A 14,146-nucleotide genomic window follows, 5' to 3' on the forward strand; every position below is an offset into this window, starting at 1 on the left:
GAAGAATAGGAAAATTGATGTTTCGGGCAGGAGCCCTTCATCTTTCCTGATGAAGGGTTCCTGCCCGATACTTCAACTTGACTATTATTTCAGCTGAACACTCTATGAATGCTTAGGTGAGTTTCAAAATCTTGACATTAATTTATGTGAATGGAGTCTGAATTCAGATTTTAATTAACAATTCCAAACAAAAACTATTAAAGGATTAGCTGATTTTGGTGTGGCAAACCAGAGTTTATTTTGATAACTGATTGATTCCTTGAGGTGATTTAAAATCTTTGAACACATTTCATGAATGAGCTTTTTCAGTATTAAATGTGCATGAGTGAAAGCTTTCTTAGATTGCTAAAGGTTCACTTTTTTCATTTCTACATGACTTCTGAGGCCTGGATACTAGGAAGGTAGCTATGGAGGTGGGATGATGGGTGCGAGAAGTCATGGAGGTATCATGGAGATATGGAGATGACTTGTAGGTATGAGGTAGTATGGGGTATGTTAAGGCATTAAGGGTGAGTACGAGCTGGTCTGAATGACACACAACCTCAGTGAACCAAGCTGGGCTTTCTAACCAGCCCACACTGGCACTCTCCTGCCTCTATGGTAATCTTAAAATTGTCTCCAGAGCTTTTGGGCTCAACCTGCATATTGGTTGTTTTTCCATAGTTAGGTCTGCTGATTTCCCAAGTCGAACTTTCCACTTGATGATGAAAATATGGCCCAGCATTGGCTGGAAAATTGAGGTCAAAAATGGCACTGTAGGGGCTAATCAATGTTGCACCTTTATTGAGATCTTGTCTGACCTGTTGTGACATTCCTGGCAGATTTATTGAACAGAAGTTTAATGCTTGCACCAATATGGAATCCAGCATGGCTCTTTTCCACAAGTGTGCACACATGCAATGAACAGCATTTGGAGCTCCCATGGCATCCTTAACAGGGACAAATTAGTCCAATTTCTCACTCATAATTTCCAAGAGGACTATTGGCAGAATTCTGGGAGAGGATACAAAGTTTCAATTTAAAAAAAAAGGAAATCTTTCAGGAATGTATTGGTTAAATGTGATTCAAACCTGCTGCCATTGTTTGCGTAATATTTTTCATTGGTTATGCTCACAATAACAAATGCTTTTAAAAAGGACATTTCTTTCAAGAAGCTTTTTGGCTGAGCTCTAAACCCTCAGTTGTGGAAATTCCTCACAATCTTATTCATTAACGTGTAAAAACTTTCAGGCATTAAATATACACAAGCCACAAAATTTTGCAATAATAGACTTTGAATGATCGTTAGAAAATCTGTAACACTGATGCATGCAGGCTGTAATTTGAGCAGTGTTGTTGGATAAAGGAATAATTGGCACCATTATGGGTATTGCTGGCAACGGTAAAAAAATGAAAGTGACAAATGGCATATGAACATTTGTGTAGAAAATCGACATAAAATACCTACTTAAACTGGGCTTCAGATGACAGCGATGAATTATTTAAATTTTTCTCTTGTATAATTTGGGCCCTTTAGTCAGGTTACAGCTAGGTTATTAGTGAGGCATATAGTATGCACTATAAAATATCTTGAGTATTTACAAATAGCATTGGTTAATGACACATCAATCGCAAAATCCAGAATTGTTGTACATCTCTATAATGTGTATAAAAATGTAATCAGTTGGATACAATGAATAACTTTTATGAGAAAAACATAGGAGTGCAGTCAACTGTCATAAAAGCAGTTCTCAAGGTTATGCATTGGTTTATCAGTGGAGACACTGTGTTCAGTCACACAATGCTGCTTTCTGAATGTTTGCTCAGCACTAACTGGTCATGGACCTCAAGTAAAGTCTATTTAATATTAACAGATTTCGGAAAAGATTCCAACAGACACTGGAGATGTCTTACTTTCATTTCTTTAGCTTCTGCTGGACGAGGGGATACAATAATACCAAGGTGTAGAAATTGATTTGCAGCTGAAAGGTTTGTAGAAACCGGATGCAAGAAAGACTGCAGAGATTTCAAAAGTCATTTTATCAAAGTCTGCTAGCTACAGATCCATATTTCATGTGCTCACATGGCTTGTAGGTGAAATTGTAATGAACGTGGTGCCAGCTGGGGAATGAGTGCTCTTGGATGCAATTGCAACAGGAACCAGATCAAGGTTCAGCAGAGGTTTCAGGTATGGAAGAGAATATTGGTGCTCTTGGCTCCAAATCATGGAATGCATTTTAAAAATAAACCACTTCTCAAAAACCCTTTCCAAACAATTTATTTGAGGGTTGTGAGTTAGGCTACTAGTAGGCATGTTTTGGTCTAATACCTGCATGTACTTACTGCAAATTCATTTTTGGAATGCGTTCTAGACTGTAAACAGACATTAGATTGCTGATTAACATATTCAACAATTCCAATTTCTCCATTAAGTGGGAAATGGCACACTCACAATTCTCTCTCTCTCTCTCTCCTACCAGACAAGTTCCTGTATTGTTAGTGAAACACAATTACAAATAAAGTAACATCATTCATAGGTATCCACCAGTTCCCTTGTATAATTTTATATATAGACCAATCAATTCTATACTCCGGAAATGGAGGGTGCAAGGATAGAATTCAAGAAGATGGACTGTGAAGTTATTGAGCAGAAGCCAGGAAAGCATTGGAAGTTTTGCACATTTAGATAAAAGTAGATAAAGGAAGAGATCCTGGTCTGCTGTGGGAGATGAGAGAGGAAATTATGGGAGCCCTGACACAAATCTTTAAATCATCTCTGGCATAGGGAAAGTGCCAGATGACTTCAGAACAGCTGATATAGTTTCACTTTCCAAGAAATGGGATGGGATAGACCAGGGAACTATTGGAGAAAATAGTGAAAGAGAAAATTAATCTGCAGTTACCAAGACCAATTTGGCCAGGGATTGTCAGCATGACTTGTCAGAGAGACTTTGTCATGCCTAACAAATCTGGTGGAACATTTGAGGAAGTGACCAAGTGTTTGGATGAGAATAGGGTAATTGATGTAGTTTATATGAATTTCAGCAAAGCCTTTGACAAGTTCCCATATGGGAAACTTATAAAGAATAAAAACACACATGTGATCCATGGTAACTTGACAAGTTGGATTCAAAATTGGCTTCATGATAGGGGACAGAAAGCTGTTTGCATGACTGGAGCCCAGTGTACGGTGGTATTTCCCCAGGGATCAGTGTTGTGTCGCTTATTGTTTGTGATATTCAAAACTGATGTAGATTAGAATGTGCGGGGGTGGGGAGGGGGCGGGGTGGTCGGATGATAAGTAATTTTCCAGATGACACAAAGATTGGCTGGGTGGTTGACAGTGAAGAGGGAGGTGCTAGGTCCTGGTGAGTAGAAGAAATTAGCCAGATGGGCAAATCAATGGCAGATGAAATTTAACTCTGATAAGTGTGAGGTGATGTATTTTGGAAGAAGGAGCAAGACAAGGAAATACTCAGTGAATGGCAAGACACTAGGATGCTCAAAGGAACAGAATGATCTTGGGATGGTTGTCCACAGATGCCTTAAGGTGGCAAAACAGGTTAGAATCATAGAATCCCTACACTTTGGAAGTAGGCCATTTGCCCCATTGAGTCCACACCAACTCTCCAGAGAGCATCCCACCCAGTCCCTGCATTTCCCATAGCCAAGCCACCTAACCTGCAAGTCTTTGGACTGTGGGAGGAAACTGGAGCATCTGGAAAAAACCCACACAGACACAGGGAGAATATTGAATGTATAGGCGTAAAGTGAGGACACAGGCTGCTAAAGCTTGAGAAAATTATAGATTAGGAATCCTTAAACTGAAGACCATAATGAGGAGACCATTGGAAAAGTTGAAGTGCCCAGCAGTTGAGAAGATATTTGTGTCCGCAGTGAGCAATGTTTCATAGAAAAAATAAGATGTTTTAGTCATAGACCAGATTTCTGGAAGGATACTTGTTCAAGTTGATCAGTACATTAAAGTTCAATGCATTTAAACTTAGCAGAGATCAGTTGTGATGGAATCAATATTGATTAATTTTTTGAAGAATTATTTCATAGGATGTCTGGGCATCACTAGCTAGGTCAACATCTGCCACCCAGCATCTTGTAACTCTTTAGAAGTTGGTGGTAAATTATTTTGAATCCACAGCAGTTCAACTGTCCAAGGTGTAATGACTGTATTGAGGTCAGTCAGATGAACGTCATAGAGTATGAGTTCCCTAATTGGGACTGTTAATCTGGTCCAATCAGAGAACCCTGGCAGACAGGTGAAAATAGGAGTGTCACACATCCTGTTCACTCTGAGAGCTAAATCTGATGGAGCTGAGTCAGTGTCAAGGTCTCTCCACATGTAAATAAAGAGTATCTTGGTGATGGGATACTGGCCTCTGTGGGATTATTTCAGTAGATACACCAACAATGCTGTTAGGCAGGGAAAATTCTAGGCTTTTGCCTCAGCATTAGTGAAGATTTGTCGATATATCTACCAGTTAAGATGGTCTGCAGCTGAAGGGGAACTTGGAAGTGGTGGTCTTCCTATGTAGTTGGTAATATCAGGGAGCATTTTGTAGCATTGGAGTGATTGTAAAGGGAGCCTGTGTCGATGAAGAAATGGGTACAGCGTAGATAATGGAAAGTGGATGAGACAGAGAAAAATGTGAATTGGAAATGGGGGAGCTTGGATGAAGGGATCATGTCATTTTTTACTTTGAATACCATGAAAGCAATGTTGTTATAACATTAACAACAAGAGGAATCTGGTAGAAAGGTTAGAGATGTTGTGATGGATAAGGCAGTCAACTTTTAGGTCAGAGAGGAGTTATCTGAGCTTTTTGGGAAGATTAAAGACTGAGTACTGCATGGAGGTCAGGAATCATTCAAAGAGCAAGAGCTAAGGTCAATAAAGTTCAGGTGAAATATTGCACAATCCATAGAGATAATCAAAACTGATGAAGTTTTTTTGTTGACAACCTGAAAATTGGTTAGAAGACGGAGATCAATTTGAAAGGCTGATGTATTTTAAATGTTTGTGTATACATCGGTGTATGTGTGTGTGCATGGTTACAACTATAGCAAAATATGTTCATTTCATGACCTTGGTTAGAAGTGAAAATAATAAAAATATTTTGTTTATGGGAAGGATACAACCACTAATGATACAGTATTTAGTTTTCTTCATAGACCAACATATTTCACAATTTATCTGTATTTAAGTTAGGTTGAGATTTAGCAAATATTGGCAAAAGGTTGAAAGGAGTTGGACATGTTTAAAAGTTAGCACTAGGCATTGCTAACTTTAAAGAGAAGCATCTGTGTACAGGTACACAAATGATCTTTAGCAGTGCATACTGAACTACATAGACACAACAGAGGAGGAGGTCATTCTGGTAACAACTTAAAAGTGTCTCACATGTTACCATTGGGTAAACTAGTAACCATCATCTAATGAATTTTTATTCTGTTGAAGATTAGGAGATCTTGGCTCAGTGATCCAGTTATTGAAATGACTAAAAGATAAACATAAAAAGCCAATTTGATTGGTCTTGTGAGCCAAACGGCACATGTTTTAAATTATTTACCATAAGTCCAATTTAAATGTTGTCCTCACTCACAGAAATATGAGTCAAATTCCAAGTAAAATTAATTAGTACTTCAAAAATGGAGCTGAGGTGATGCAGCATAACATTTGTTGATTGGTTATGCATAACAGACAGATTCTGTTGTACGTGGTCTTGGAGTCATTACAATACAAAATGGTACAATTTAGCCCATTGAATCTATGCCAGAAATTGAGGGAACGAGACTAAAAACGTTGGTCAGAAAGGATTTATGCAGAATTTCTGCTCTCCATATATATAATAAGTGGGATAAAGACCATGACTTAAGATACCTAGTTCAGGATTCTCTAAGGTTAACATGCAGGTTCAGATGGCAGTTAGGAAGGAATGTTAGCGTTCATTCTGCAATAGCTTGAAAATGAGTGGGGACGAACAGCTAAGGCTGTACAAGGCTCTGGTTAGACCACATTTGGAATATTGCTAGCATCTTTGGGCCCTATATCTCTGGAAGGATGCATCGGCCTTGGAGGTAGCCCAGAGGAGGTTTGCAAGAATAATACTGGGGGAAGAAAGGCTGAGTTTACAAGGATGAAGGGGAATCTCATTGAAACTTACAGAATATTGAGAGACATAGATAGAGTGGATATGAAGGAGTTGTTTCCACTAGTAGGAGAGACTCGGACCTCAGAGTTAAGGGACAGCCCTTTAGAACTGACCTGCAGAGAAATTTCTTCAACCAGATGGTGGTGAAACTGTGCAACTCATTGTCACTGAAGGCTGTGGAGGTCAAGTCATTAAGTGCATTTAAGACAGAGGTGGCTAGGTTCTTAATGATTAAGGGGATAAAGGGATATGCAGAGAAGTCAGCAAAGTGAGTTTCAGAAAAATAGCAGCCATGCTCGAAAGGCAGAGCAGACTAATGGGCCAAATGACCTAAATCCACTTGTGTATCTCATGGTCTTGTGATAAGTATGGTTTGTGAAAGAACCAAGCCTCAGCCTAAATGCTTCTTATTTATTCCTGTTAGTCTCCTTCTCTGAATTTAATTTACATTCCTTTACTTTATACATATTAACTCCTTACAGGATCATCATTTCATGGACACACAAGCTGCTTTCTGATACTTTCCATCATTATCTATTCTGCATGCGTCAGCAAAATTGATGAGAGATGGGAGATGTTTTTCACCATGAAGGTAATTTAGAGCTACTGCTGCTAATCAGGAACGAGACCGTTCAATCATTTTTTTTTCTGTAACCTTAGATACTAATGCTAATTCTAATGCCTCTATTGAAGTCAATGATTACATAAATCAAGAAAAATATAAAATGGATTGCCAATTCACCATTATCCCTTTTCTCATACAGTGGCAAAATTGTATACTCCTGGATGTCTTCTCTAGATTAGTGAAGTGAGGAAGATAATTTCTGGCTGGGACATGTGAAATAATCACTTCTGAAGTTGAGGGCTCCAGATATTTAAAAAAAAATGCTCTTTTTAAATTCAGAATCAAAGTTCAGTTTTAATTTTTTCCAACTATTCTTTCTACTCGCAGCACTTCTTGAGCTCTGGCTTTCTTAAGCCTGAGAAAATTCAAGATATCTCTTTGCATAATTTCTGTGAATAGTTTGAACTCAAGCTGTATGAAGTAGAAGGTTATTAAAAAAATCTCTTTTCAATTGGAGATTTATTGGACTAGTTTAAATATATTTTCTTTATTTCAAGTTAGTGACAATAGCAACTGCTCAATGGGAATGTTGTACATGCAATCCTTCTGCTAGCCAGGATATCCTTACTAGGTGAAAGTGAGGACTGCAGATGCTGGAGATTAGAGTCAAGAGTGTGGTGCTGGAAAAGCACAGCAAGTCAGCGTCTGAGGAGCAGGAAAATTGATGTTTCGGGCAAAAGCCCTTCATCAGGAATGAGGCTGGGAGCCTCGACGGTAGAGAGATAAATGGGAGGGGTGAGGCTGGGGGCAAGGTAGCTGAGAGTGCAATAGGTGGATGGAGGTGGGGATGAAGGTGATAGTCAGAGGGGAGGGTGGAATGAATAGGTGGGTAAGAAGATATACAGATGGGATGGGTTATCCTTAATGTTCTTGTTGAATATAGAGTGCTTTGGATTACCATTCAGTACACATTTGGATTTGTTACTTATTTGTATAGAGTCATATAGTCACAGAGATGTACAGCAAGGGAATGGACCCTTCGATCCTATTCATCCATGCTGACCAGACATCCTAAACTAATCTAGTCCCATTTACCAGCACTTGGGCCATATCTCTCTAAACCCTTCCTATTTATATACCCATACAAATGCCTTTTAAATGTTGCTATTGTACCAGCCTCTGGCAGCTCATTCCATACACACACCACCCTCTGTGTGGAAAAGTTGCCCCTTAGATCCCTTTTAAATTTTTCCCCTCTCACCCTAAGCCTAAGGCAATAGTTCTGGACTCACCCACCCCAGAGAAAAGACCTTGTCTATTTATACTACCCATGCCCCTCATGAGTTTATAAACCTCTATAAGCTTGAAAAAACACAAAAGTTGTCAAATATCATAAGTCTTGCATATTTTTGTGTCTAGTTTACATTAGCAATTAGCAAAGTAGATTGTCCTTCCAATAATCTCATTCGAAGATCTGAATCATATTTTTGTTTGGGTCTTATCTGACTGGGCCCGGTGAACTGGCAGTGTGAATTTTGCTGCTTAAACGCAGCGTAGTATTTGGAAGGGTGGGAAACCTGGCAGAGAAGAAACTGATAATGGCCCAACTGTGTTACTTTAAAAGGAAATGTTGTAAAGGTAGAGAAGTCAATAAAGTAATTTATTTTACAATTGGAAAATTTAAACAAACTCCGAGTGACGAGTTCAAGTTAAAGAAATCTTCAAAGCTTACAAAATAACTTAGATAAAATGGTTGCCATACTTGTTTCCCTAAGTACTTCTTTTAAGTCGTGTTTGAACTGCACATTATAAGCTCTGATTGTCCATTTCTTGAGAGTGGGTCCTGATTATTTCTGGCCAGAGAAGTGGTCATCCATATCAAGACCCCTTGAAAACTAAAGTCTGGGTCTTGGCAGTATTTAGATTCTTGTTTTCCTTTAAACATTTTTCTTGCTACTATCCAGTTCATGTTAAAGAATGACATAAAACCTAGATAAACAGAAAAAAAGGACCCATTCCATTGATGTATGATTGCATCTGTGTTGGCTACTGGAATCAGGCTTTTGTCGGTATGTGGCATTGAACTATACAGTACTGCATACAGAAGGAAGCCATTCATCCTGTTATGCTTATGCCACCTCTTTGGTAGAGCTATCCAAGTAGCTGCACAGCCCAGCACTTTTCAAACAGCTCTACCTTTCTTTCACACATTCATCTAATTCCCATTCTGGAATATTGACCTAAATGTTCATCCTCCTCACACAGGTAGCGAGAGCCAAGAAAATTCCAACTTGATCCAGTTGCTTCAAGGGAAAGTGCTGACAAGGAGGGGATTTACATAAATGGGGTCAGAACAGGCTGTAGTCAGGCAGGCTGACTTGCAAAAGTGTTTGGAGGCAGCTATATGGTCTGCCAGCTGCGAAGGTGGTCTGTTTAAAATGCCCAAGTCAATGTCTTGGGACTTCACCCCAGTTATAACTAGAAGTTAGCCGAAAGGTGACAAACCTATTCAGACTTTCCAGGGTCACTTTTGCCTGTTTGTCCTGTGTCCAGTGTCTGGCCTCCTCAAGATGCATTTTGTCCATGAGAGGGTACGTTCTGAGCCAGCAGATGACCCTGGTTCCAAGGCTAGTCAGTAACCACAGTGGAAAAATATCCCTTATTTATTTGATTAAAGTTAGCTACTTTGCTTTAGCCTTCACTCCTTTATTCCTCACATATTGCCTACGCCTCTGTGCTAAGTTAAGCACCCCAACCCTCTCTCTATGACACTTCATGTCCCCACGTTGGTATTCCTATCCACCCCTATGCCTCCTCATAACATTAATGCCAAGCTATGGCACCTCCACTCATCAATTGTACTCTGCATAGAATTAATGAACTATAGGAACAGTGGGGCATGTAGGGAAAACCTTTGAAAATCATTCTTTCATTAATTTTCACTATGGGTAAATACATTCCTTTTATTCCAGGCCAATTATATTGCTAATCAACTAGACTCTTTTAAATTGTCAACAGTGGAAATTGTAATACATGAAACTTCTTTATTTTTTTGTAAATAATCTGTACAGTTGGCAGAAAAGATCAGAAAGCCAGAGAAGTCAATTAAATAACATTTTCTTTGGGGCTCAAATGGAAATCGAATAGGTGCCTGGGCAAGCGTTAATAAAATGAAACAAGATAAGGAGGACTTTTTACACTTCACAAAAACTTTAAGATGCTGCAAATGACAACTCTTTGAAGGGTTGACACAATTCCATGAAAATCATATAGGAGCAGGACAATGGAACCAGCCAGCTCAGGAATATACGGTGTGAGGTTGTGACCTGAACCAGAGCACACCTTTAAAAGGCCTTGGTGAACACTGGAAACCCAGAGAATAAAATTAGGAATCCAGAATTTGGCTATGGACTCCATTTCCGACTGGTCTCAGAGTCTCTCCCAATGCCATGTTGATCCAACTATTGCATTAGTGCCTTTACTTGAGACTAGCTGAACCTATAGCTGCAACTCCACTGAAATGCATAATTGTATGGTCCTGTAGGCTGTGCAACAAGTTTAGTAGAAATTTGCCAACCCCATGTTTCTGTCTTGCTGCAGATGCAAATTTAACATAAATCCTTTAGGGTAATCTCAAGCAGTAGTGCAATACCTGTGCCAATGTTTGTTCTGCTCTTCATTTTTCTCAAAAAAATAGTATTATGTGATGTAATGGAGCATTTTTCCATTGTTCCAATGAATGTGCAGTAACCAGAACCCAAACTTACATAAATGCTGCAGATTCTGGTTTTATTTGGAATAAGACTCACCAAAGTATTTCATTTGGGATTTGGTTTTGTCTTTCCAGCACAAGAGCATTTCTATATGATGTAAAGACTCCATTGCCAATGTAGCCTATTCTACTCGAGTTTCTTACCTTCCTTTTTCATTCCTGCTCTGAAGCACTTTTTTAATCTGCAGTATCTACATTGGTTTCGTTTGTCCTTATCTACAATACATTGTCTGTTAAACCTTGAAGAGAGCACAAAAAGGTCATATTGTTAGTACAGTGTATTTATAGATGAAGTGAGAGACTTCAAACACTCTTTACAGTTAAACATCAACACCTTTAGCTTGTGCTTTTCTCCACTTCAGCATGCTATAAATATAAGAATCTGACGTGAAACAAGTGTCCACTAACATTTTTAACAGCACAGAATGGAAAGGTAGGTCAGAGTGATATGGGGTGGAGGATGGGAGGGTGCATGTGAGAAGAGGCAGCATTTTGCTATCTATTACTCTATTTTATTGTCTCACTAAGGTTACAAAGACATGAATTATAGCTCCATATGTGTCTTTGAAATATTTTGCTGTGCGAGACACAGTGGGATTCTCAGTTCTTTTTTAGAACTTCAGCACTGAACCTCTGCTGAGAGATTAAATATACCCTGTTATTTGTGGTGGTTGTTCATTACAAGTTAAAAGTTTAATCCTTTTCAAAATAAATTACATTACGAATGGAAATAAACTAAAATCTTTCAACTAAAAGAATTCTTACTTTCTGACTTAATCATTCCTGTAAATTACAGAACAAATTTTTCATTTGAAAGTTTTTCTGTTTATACTCACAGTTCTTAAATAGGCAGGTGTAAGCTACTTTCTTGACAAAATTGATATAAGTATCAGTTACTCTACTACAAACTCACTGACTCCCACAACTGCCCCAACTATACTTCTTCACACCCTGCGTCCTGCAAGGACACCATTCCATTTTCCCAGTTTCTCCATCTCATCTATTCTGATGATACCATCTTTCACTCGAGTGCCTCTGATATGACCCCTTTTTCTTCAATGACAATCCTTCCCCACATTGGTTAACAGAACTCGCAACCAGGTCCAACTTATTTCCCAGACTTCTACCCTCACTCCTTCCCATCCCTGCCAGAAAATGATTGATTTCCCCTTATCCTTCTTTCCACCCCACTAGTCCCTGCATTTAAAAGATCCCTTTCTGCCACCTCTGCCACCTCCAGCAGGGTACCACCACCAAATACACCTTCCCTTCCCCTCCACTGATGGCATTCCACAGGAACGGTTCCCTCCAAGACACCCTGGTCCACTCCTTCATCACTCGTAACACTTCATCACTTCCCCCAATGGAGCTGTCCCATGCAATCACAAAAGATATAATGCCTACTCATTCATTTTCTCCCTCCTTATTGTCTAAGGCCCTAAACACAGCTTCCACGTGAAGCAGTATTTTACTCGTACTTCATTCACTCTAGCCTACTAGTTTGTTTCTCACAATGCAGTCTTCTTTACATAGTGCAACCAAATGTAAACAAGATGATCTCTTTACGGAACACTTCCACTCTCTCTGCAACAATAGCCCTGACCTCCATTTCCAGTGATTGCTATTTCAATGAACCGCCTTGCCTCCTGTGCCAACACATCTGTCCTAGGCCTGCTACAGTGTTTCACTGAAGCTCAATGCAAGTTCAAGGAACACTACCTCATTTTCTACTTCAAATCTTTAAATGCCCTAGGACTCAATATTGAGTTCCACAACTTCAGAATGTGACCTCTGTATTCTGTTTTTCTCACATCCTTACCCTCCCTGGCTGTGTGTTGTATATGTCTTGTCGGCTTTGCTCTCAGTGGATTAGACCCATTTTCTCCTTTTTACCATTAACATTTAAACTTATTTTAAATCTCTGTAATCTCCTTTACCGCTATTATTACTGCCTTTGTCTTTTGCTCTGGGCAAGCTCACTATCTGTTCCACTTGCTCCTCCTCCCCCTCTAGCATAACATTTTCCACCTCCTTTTAAATCAGCAGAAGAGTTATACTGGATTCGAATAAAAACTCCATTTCTCTCTCCGTACATGTTACCAGATCTACTGAGTTCTTCCAGGACTTTCTGTTTTTTTCTCATCTATTTTTCTAATCAACCTGTTCACTGATGTTACTATGCACCTCTGGAACAGGTGGGATTAGAACCTGAGCCTCTTTGTCCAGGGTTAGGGACCCTACCACTGCACCACAAGAGGGCTCCACTTGCTCTTTGGTGGAAATATTGTTATTCTTTAAAGGGAAGATGGAACTTATGCATTGAATCCAAGGTTTATGCTTGAGACACAAAAATAATTAATCATGTTTCAAATTTAATATTTTAGACTTTTGCTTTTCATCCATTTCCCATTAACAAGCTACTGTGAGCAACAATCCCTTTTAACAAAACAATAATGTAGACAACCGCAGCAAATTTCACTTTCCTTGCTTTGTTTCAAAATATTTAACATGTGTAAGATCCGGCTGGAAGTCGGCAAGACCTGCCTTTATTTTTTTTTGTTAATGATGTTAATTTTAATCGAACAGATTGAGATTCATACACTGATTCAACCATGATTGTGGCATGAGAGAGTGCACAAAACTTTAGTCACAGTTGTAACTTGGCAAGCAGTTAAGTAAATGTCATATTTTAGCCCTTCATGTCTGAACTGGTTACAAGAGAACCATCCAACATAATCCCATTTTCCAACTCTTGGTTCGCTTAGGCTTTGGCACTTCAAGTGCATATCCAAATACTTCTTCAATGTGATGAGAATTTCTGCCACTACCACGCTTTCAATTAGTGAGTTTTTAGATTAGATTAGATTACTTACAGTGTGGAAACAGGCCCTTTGGCCCAACAAGTCCACACCGCCCCGCCGAAGCGCAACCCACCCATACCCCTACATCTACCCCTTACCTAACACTATGGGCAATTTAGCATGGCCAATTCACCTGACCAGCACATCTTTGGAGTGTGGGAGGAAACCGGAGCACCCGGAGGAAACCCACGCAGACACGGGGAGAATGTGCAAACTCCACACAGAGAGTCGCCTGAGGCGGGAATTGAACCCAGGTCTCTGGCGCTGTGAGGCAGCAGTGCTAACCACTGTGCCACCGTGCCGCCCACAAGTTCTAGACACCTACTGCTTCAGGGTGAAAGTATTTCTCCTCAACTCTTACTACCAACAAGTTCTTGGCCAAGTTATTCACATCTTTGCTTGGAGAAGTAAGCCTGTCTTTTTCATGCTATTACAGGCCCTCACAATTTTCTTACCTCTATTAAGTCATCTTAGATTTCAGTCTTCTCTGTTTAAAATAAAATAAACCCTGCATACCCAATCTATTTCAAAGCTAAAACTTTACAATGCTGGGAGCATCTTTGTAAATCTGCATTACACCTTTTCTAATGTGATCATACTTATAGGCAAGGAGGATAGTATGGCAGGTAAAGAAAATATGGATTAATAAGTCATTCAACCCCTCGGGTCTATTTTTTTTCCACACATGAAGTACAATTTACCCTTTTATATTCAACCTACCTTATCATGGTTTCTATCTAGAATCCAATCTGTCAGGCAAAGACAAAAACTAAAACAGAAATTGCTGGAAAAGCTCAGCAGG

At 39.4% G+C, this 14,146-nt stretch overlaps 1 protein-coding gene across 3 annotated transcripts in view; it reads right to left on the reverse strand.

Annotated features, from left to right (window-relative positions):
* Window positions 1–14,146, reverse strand: part of hnf4a (hepatocyte nuclear factor 4, alpha) — a 178,685-nt gene that overhangs the window by 25,195 nt on the left and 139,344 nt on the right. For all 3 annotated transcript variants that reach the window (XM_072556602.1, XM_072556601.1, XM_072556603.1), the window contains exon 3: window positions 10,628–10,722. In XM_072556602.1, the coding sequence (XP_072412703.1) occupies window positions 10,628–10,722 (95 nt within the window). The remainder of the gene's footprint in view (window positions 1–10,627; window positions 10,723–14,146) is intronic.

Source organism: Chiloscyllium punctatum, chromosome 37 (genome assembly GCF_047496795.1).
Source record: "Chiloscyllium punctatum isolate Juve2018m chromosome 37, sChiPun1.3, whole genome shotgun sequence".
Classification (NCBI taxonomy): Eukaryota; Metazoa; Chordata; class Chondrichthyes; order Orectolobiformes; family Hemiscylliidae; genus Chiloscyllium; species Chiloscyllium punctatum.